General features: G+C 50.8%; 1 protein-coding gene across 1 annotated transcript; it reads right to left on the reverse strand.

Annotated features, from left to right (window-relative positions):
• Positions 1-810: 810 nt before the first annotated feature.
• LOC131490745 (uncharacterized) lies at positions 811-8,006 on the reverse strand. The gene is made up of 4 exons (XM_058693226.1): positions 7,918-8,006; positions 4,982-5,643; positions 3,239-3,348; positions 811-2,651 (listed from the first exon to the last, which is right to left on the reverse strand). Exons 1-4 carry the CDS (start codon positions 8,004-8,006, stop codon positions 864-866), a joined length of 2,649 nt encoding a protein of 882 aa, XP_058549209.1. The 3' UTR covers positions 811-863.

Consider the following 8,006-nt stretch of genomic DNA (forward strand, 5'->3'; position numbering starts at 1 on the left):
AGGGGCAGCTAAACCTATGGCTTCGTAGAAGGGGGGTTTTATATCCTAACATAGTCAGCAGGCCCTTGTTGCCTCAGGGTCCGATTGGTTTAAGGCCTCATACGCTGCTGTTAGCAATTTCCATAGGGAGTCTATGCCTTCTGGGTTCTGATTTTCTTGGACAGCTTGTGCTTTTACTCCTGGGGTAAGGGCGGGGGTCCTGCTGGAGGGAGTAGTGGGGATCTGCCTGGGGATAGGCTCGTCTCTTTTTTAATACCTGATTTGGCCCCACCGGTTGTACAAGAGGGGAGACTTCTCATTTTATTTGAATGGCAGTCCCAAAGAGGGGATATTGATATAAGTAGAGTCCCCAAGTGAGTCCTGAGACCCACCGCCTGTCCTTTTTCCCCTCCTCTGTAAATCTTACACGAATAAGGTTACAGTTTTCATCATACCTGGTGCGGGTACATGGTCGGACATAGGACATTTCAATAAATTGGGGTTTTACTTCCCACTTCCATTCCCCATCATTGGAGGTGACACAACTCCAGGCTGCGCAATAGAGGGTTTCAAACCCTCCACATGTGCGCCTCATCGCCCCCGTCCTAAATCCCGGACATGCATAAAATCCATTTCTACTTATTGATACCCTCCTTTGCAGTTGCCTCCATTTACCTCCTTCCATTTTTTCTAATGGACTAATTTTTTCTAAATTAAAATATAAATCTGGCCACCAGGTATTTAATGGGGCGGTTCCTAGGGTTTTGTTATAGACTTCATGAGTCTCTAAATTAGTAATTTCCCATGTCACATTATAGGGGGTGTGGGGTTTGGATTTACAGACAGAATTTGCAGAACGATCAAGAGGAGGGCAAGTACCATAGTTACGGCTCAGTCCGTTGGCGGCGTAGGGTCAATTTTAAAGGATTGTCCTTAGTCCGATCAACAGTCCAGGTTGTCTTTGAAGGTCCGATGAGGTCTGAGAACGGGTCCACTGGTTTGGCATGGGCGAAATGGATCCAGGTGGCGATTCCATCTACTTTGATGGCAGTAGGCGTTGTCAGGATGACCTGGAAGGGTCCTTTCCACCTGGGCTCCAGAGTTCCCTGCCGATGACGTTTGATGAGGACCCAATCCCCTGGCCGGAATTGATGTGGAATCGGCGGGGGTCCAGTCTCATAGAGTTCCTTTAATTTGGGCCATGCATCTTCAGGGACCCTCTGCAAGGCTTGTAGGGAGAACAAGAATTCAAGACTATTATCGTTCTCAGCTTTGACAAGGTTATCTTTTAGGTTAGGGATGATGGGGGGTGGTCTACCATGTATTATTTCATAGGGTGTGAGTCCCAGTTTGTATGGGGAATTACGCACCCTGAACAGAGCGTAGGGGAGAAGGACCACCCAGTTAGCGCCAGTCTCCATGGTCAATTTGGTTAGGGTCTCCTTTAATGTTCTGTTCATTCTCTCTACCTGTCCTGAGCTTTGGGGTCGGTATGCACAATGTAATTTCCAATCAGCCCCAAGTATGGAAGCCAGTCCCTGACTTACCTTAGAGACGAATGCCGGTCCATTGTCTGACCCTATCATTACTGGAAAACCATACCTGGGCAGGATTTCTTCTAGGATCTTTTTGGCTACAATCTGCACCGTTTCATTCTTGGTTGGAAAGGCTTCAGTCCATCCTGAAAAGGTATCTACAAAAACTAGCAAATACTTATATCCATATTTTCCTGGTTTTACCTCAGTGAAATCTACTTCCCAATAGGTCCCCGGTCTGCTCCCTCTTTGTCTTACCCCTGTTGTCTGAGGATTGCTACTCGCATTGTTGAGTAAGTCCAACGTTCGCCAGGAACCTAAGTGGGTGCTGCGATGGATCCGCTCTAGAACTTGCCATCCTAGTTTATCTGGGAGTATAATGCTGCTTTTGGAGTCTCTCCACCAGCCATCTTTGATTCGGGTCATAGGAAGTTTACTCATCCATTGAATGTCGCTTTCTGAATACTCAGGGCTGGGGGGCAATTCCCGGGGTCCGGAGTCTGGCAGCTGTAGGGTCAATAATTGTGCTGGGGGCCGAGCTATGTTTTTTGCAGTCTGATCGGCCAAATTGTTGCCCCGGGAAACTGGGTCGGTTGTCTTCTGGTGTCCTGGGCAATGCACAATCGCTAGCTTTTTGGGTTCCCATAAGGCTGCTAGCAGGGCTAGAATCTCTTCTTTATTTTTGATGTCTTTCCCTTCAGCTGTGAGGAGCCCCCGTTCTCTGTATATCGCCCCATGTACATGAGCGGTGGCGAAGGCATATCGGCTATCAGTGTACACGGTTAGCTTGCGGTCTCTCCCTAATTTTAGGGCCTGGGTTAAGGCTATTAGTTCAGCCTTCTGGGCCGAGGTTCGGGGGGGTAGGGCTTCTGCCCACACCACCTCGGTCTCTGAAGTCACGGCCGCCCCCGCATACCTTTGTCCTTGGTGAACGAAGCTGCTTCCGTTGGTAAACCAGATGGCGTCTGCGTCCGATAATGGCTGATCCTGCAAGTCCTCCCGGACCCCATAAACTTGAGCCAGTATGTCGGCACAGTCATGAAGTGGGGTTCCCATGTCTGGGTCTGGCAGCAGTGATGCTGGGTTCAGGGCCGTTGGGGGGGTGAAGATGACCCTGAGGGGGTTCAACAGCAGTCCCTGGTAATGAGTGAGTCGAGCATTGCTCAGCCATCGGTCAGGCGGCTGCCTGAGGATGCCCTCGATGGCATGTGGGGTGGTGACTTGTAGCTCTTGGCCCATGGTCAGCTTATCAGCATCCTTTACCATTAGGGCAGTGGCTGCAATCATCCGGAGACAGGGTGGCCATCCGGCGGCCACTGGATGTAGCTTTTTAGACAGATAGGCTACTGGCCTGCGCCAAGGGCCTAAATGCTGGGTTAGCACCGCCTTAGCTATGCCTCGGTTTTCATCTACATATAGGTGGAAGGGTTTGGAGACATCGGGGAGTCCCAGGGCAGGTGCTGATAGCAGAGCAGTTTTAATTTGTTGGAAGGCCTGTTCGGCTTCTTCCGTCCAACTAAAGGGCTGTTGATCTTTTGTTGCCTGGTATAAAGGTTTTGCTAATTCAGCAAAGCCTGGATCCATAGTCTGCAGAACCCAGCCGACCCTAGGAATTCCCTCACCTGTCGTGGTGTCTGCGGTCTGGGAATACGAAGGACAGTCTCCTTCCGGGCATCCGTTAGCCAGCGTTGCCCCCCTTTCAGTAAGTAACCCAGGTAAGTTACCTCTGACTTGCAGATCTGAGCCTTCTTTGCTGAGGCGCGGTAGCCTAAGGTTCCCAGAGTTCGCAGGAGAACTTCGGTTCCCTGGATGCAGGCTTCGGGTGTCTCGGCAGCTCTTAAGAGATCATCAACATACTGTAGGAGAGTTATATTTAGGGTGTTGTTGTCTGTACTCACTTAAATCTCCATGTAGAGCCTCGTCAAACAGGGTCAGAGAGTTCTTGAATCCTTGTGGCAGTCTGGTCCAAGTGAGCTGGCCATTTATGCCCCTATCTGGATCTGTCCACTCGAATGCAAATAGCTCTTGACTTTTAGGCGCTAGTGGCAGGCTGAAAAAAGCATCTTTTAGATCCAGAACAGTATACCATTGTTTTTCTGGGCTGAGGGTGCTCAGGAGAGTATAGGGGTTAGGAGCGGTTGGATGTATGTCCATCACCCGCTTATTGACTTCTCTCAGGTCCTGCACTGGTCTGTATTCCCCGCTGTTGGGTTTGTGCACAGGCAGCAGGGGGGTATTCCATGCTGAGTGGCAGGTGCCTAGGACCCTGAAGTCAAGGAGGCGGTGGATATGCGGTGTGATGCCATTTTTGGCTTCCGCGGGCATGGGGTATTGGCGCACGCGGACGGGGTCCGTCCCGGGCTTGACCTCTATAAATAGGGCTGGGCGATGTTTTGCTAGCCCCATACCACCCGTTTCTGCCCACGCGTCTGGGAAGCGTTGAAGCCAGGGCTCGATGCCCTGATCCAGAGGAGTGGGTTCCTGATGGAGCCTATATTCATCTTCTAGTTTCACAGTGAGTACAGATATGGGTTGGTTGTGGAAGTCAGTCACTGTGGGTCCCCCCAGTTGGAAATGAATTTGGGCCCCCATTTTGGTAAGCAAATCCCTCCCCAACAGGGGGCAGGGGCTGTCGGGAATGATCAGGAAGGAATGGGTTACCTTCCCAGTTCCTAAGTCCACAGTCCTCTGAGTTGTCCAGGGGTACTTCTTTATTCTGGTGGCCCCTTGTACCCAGGACGATTTTTCAGATACTTTTCCATGGGGCTTGACCAGAACTGAGTGCTGTGCCCCGGTATCAACTAGGAACTGGACCGGGGTCCCCTCCACTTGCAATGTTACCCTAGGTTCGGGGAGGGGATCCCAACCCCGTCCTCCCTATTCCGTATCTTGGGTAAACAGTATGGGGGCTATTTTAGGCTGCCATTGTCCTTGGCTGGGGCGGGGTTGTTTCTTCTTGGGGCATTCTCATATCCAATGGCCTTTTTCTTTACAATAGGCGCATTGATCTTTATCTAAGTGCAGCCTGGGAGGGCGTATTGTTTGAATGCCTTCTGGGGGTGGCTCTTCTTTCTGGACTATAGCGGCCAGGACTTTAGTCATTTTCTCTGTGGCTTTGATCTGTCTCTCTTCTGGGGCGTCCCTGTTGTTGTAGACCCGTTGTGGTATACGGAGCAGATCCTGGATCTGTTTGCCTTCTAAATCCTCTAGGCTTTGGAGTTTTTTTCTAATGTCAGGAGCTGCTTGATTTACAGAGGACATAACGACAGCAGCCTGGTTCTCAGGGACTTCTGGATCCATGAGGGTAAACTGCCTAAAGGCTTCCATTAATCTCTCTAAGTAAGCAGCTGGACTCTCTGCCTTTCCCTGTACGACCGAATATACCTTAGCCAAATTGGTGGGCTTGCGAGCTGCAGCCCGGAGACCCGCCATCAGAGTCTGGCGATAAATGAGTAGCCTTCCCCTACCTTCTGCCGTGTTGTAGTCCCATTCGTCCTGTGGAGGTCTGGTTAGGGGGAAAGCCGCATTAATGAGGTCAGGGCTAGATGTCGGCTGACCGTCGTCTCCGGGAACCAGCTTTCTTGCTTCTAATTGAATCCTCTCTCCCTCCTCTGTAGTGAACAGGATGCGGAGGAGCTGCTGACAGTTGTCCCAGGTGGGCTGGTGGGTGAACATGACACTGTCTAAAGGAGCTATTAGGTCTTTAGGGTTATCAGAGAATCGAGCGTTCTGTGTTTTCCAGTTGTAAAGGTCACTGGTGGAGAAGGGCCAATACTGGAGTCGGGGGTTGCCTGTTTCATCGGGGGGTCCTATTTCCCGCAGGGGTAGGGCCACAGTGGAGTCAGGGAGGCGAGGGTTTGGCTCACGCTGGGTGCGCCCGCGTGTTCGGCCGGCTGGCCCCTCGCGGTTGGTTTCGTTTTCAATGGGGCCCGGCGCAGCTGCTTCCTCCCATCCTCCCGGTTCCCCTAGGGGGGCAACTAGCGGGGTGACTGGTGGGGCGGCTGCTGCAGGTAGGGCCTGGGGTGCGAGGGGAGGGGGATGATAGGGTGGAGGGTCTAGGGATAGTCGGTCCTGACTATCGGGCAATATGGGATACAAGGGCGCGGCTGGCGTCCTTGTTTTGGGGGACCTGCAGGCCGCATGGCAAGGACCTTACACATTCCCGAGGATAGGAAGGGGGCCAACCAAGGGGGTGGATTTTCCACTAAATTCCGCCATAGAAGAATGTAGGGAATCTGATCCGGGTGTCCCTCGCGACCCGGTAGAAAAATCTTTGATTTCACCTTAGCAATTATAGGGAGGCAGAAAGTTCCTTCGGTTGGCCATCCAACGCCGAAGGTTGGCCATTCAGAGCGGCAGAAGGTTATTAATTTTCCCCGCCGGATGTCTAAACTCAAATTCTGTCCTCTGGTTCTAACATCCCTGAAGTTAGCAACGAGGAGAGAAAGAGGAGTGCTTTGAGATTGGCCCATCTATATCCTGGAGGTGGAGGAAAGGTTTAAAAGAAGAAACAGTAAAGTTATGAGGATTTCTGGCTGGGCCAGGCCAGGTCACCTGTGAAAGGGAAGGAGTTTAACACTTAAAGGTTATAGAATAGAGAACACAACACTTAGATCGCTAGCGCGTTTCGGGTGTCCGCCACCCAAACAGAAGAATTCCGATGGGCCCAAAAAGGTGCCCCAGACGGGTGCCAGTGGACGTCTCCTACTGGACCTGACCGACTGCCCTATAGCGCGTCCACCAGGGCTGTGTCAGTCACCAATACAGATCCCGCGCGGGAGAGCCAGAAACGAACAGACAAACAGAAACGGACAGAGCCAGAAACGAACAGACAAACAAAAACGGACAGAGCCGGCTCACTTACCGACCGGTCTCAGGGATGACCCGTTGACTTGGGGTCTGGTGGGTTTGGGGGGATCCCGGACGAGCCCCCAGATGATATGCCCCGATTTGAGAGACCCCCCCGAAAACAAACCACCAGAGTCCAGAGTCAAAGCCAAGCGGCAAGGGTCATTTATTGCACGTTCGAACCCAGTCCTCTGCGCACTCGTTGCCGGTGACGCTAAGAGGCCCCAAGCGAGGATCTTACAGCTTCTTTTATAGATAGGCACAAACAAGTTAGGGATTTTTCGAGGTTACAGAGCTGTTATGGGTTGACATTTAAATTTGAACACTCAGCAGAACTTGATTGGTTCCCGCCTTTATTTCAAACCACTCAGCAGAACTTGATTGGTTCCCGCCTTTAGGTCAGACCACAACCGGGCATGCCCTGGCTGGTTTTGGGAATTGCGGGGGGGGGGGGGGGGGGGGGTGGAGGAGGTCTTTTCTCTGCAGTTGTGAGTACACCTGGTAATTTTTCTCTTAGTCTCTCAGAGTCCCACAGAAGAGGGTAGGAAGGGCAGAGACTCGGTGCATGCTACACGGACGGCGGGAGGGAGCCGGGCGGTGGAAGGGCAGCCCATGCAGCAAGGCAGAGCCCCAAGTCTGGCTTGCAAAAGCGGAGGGGCTGGACTGCATGAGTTCTGACAGCCGCCAGGGGGACTTAAGGTCTGGAATGTTAAAGGTGAGCAGCTCTGCTCTCGGAGATCAGGGAGGGTGAGAGGACACAGGGAGGGAGAGTTTTTCAGCACTGGAAGACAGAGCTCAGCTTGGAGGGGGAACAAAGGAGCTGGCAAGCGCTATCTCCCTCTCCCATCCCCCAGCCCAAATCCCAAAGGGAACCAGTTCCTGTCACAGAACTTGCTTGCACCACGCAAACACCCAACGCTGTGCTTCTGTGGATCCATCCCTCTGGTGGGTCTGCCTCCCTCCTGGCATTTGTTTGGTTTTTTACTTAAATAAACTTTAAATTTACTCAGGTCGTGATCTCATGGTTTATGAGTTTCAGTCCTGCATCAAGATCTGCATGGACAATTAAGAGCCTGCTCGGGATTCTCTCTCCCTCTCTCTGCCCCTTCCCCCCTCTCAAAATAAATGAATAAAATAAAAAAATAAAATAAAAATAAATTTTATATATTTTCTTTTATCTACAATAGGTTTTGAGTGAATAAATTTATAAGTTAGGTAAGTTTACAAATGACAGTTTTGCCATGTAACTTATATTGACTTCAAACTTCAATGATTTCTGAAGTACCTAATATTTTTTATGCATTATGGAATATTTTCATAACTTCTCTCCAATTGGAAATTGCTTCTGTAACAAATGACTCTTTTCCATAACTGTATTTCTGTTGCTAGAATTAATTTGTACTGGAGAGGAAAGTAACACTGCTTTGCTGGACATCTCTGGGATTAAGTAACCAGTCAAGAGCAAAGAGAGTGAAGCCAGTCTAAGATATATAAGCTCAGGTCCATCTGTTCATACTGACATTTTCCTGGGAGCTTAGGTAAGATGAAGACTTACTCTGGGATGACTCTCCACTGATCCTTGAGAGCATGGAACCCATGGACATCAGGCAGTACTTCTTCAGAGTCTATGATCCAAATGCACAT

This window comes from Neofelis nebulosa, chromosome 2, assembly GCF_028018385.1.
Source record: "Neofelis nebulosa isolate mNeoNeb1 chromosome 2, mNeoNeb1.pri, whole genome shotgun sequence".
Classification (NCBI taxonomy): Eukaryota; Metazoa; Chordata; class Mammalia; order Carnivora; family Felidae; genus Neofelis; species Neofelis nebulosa.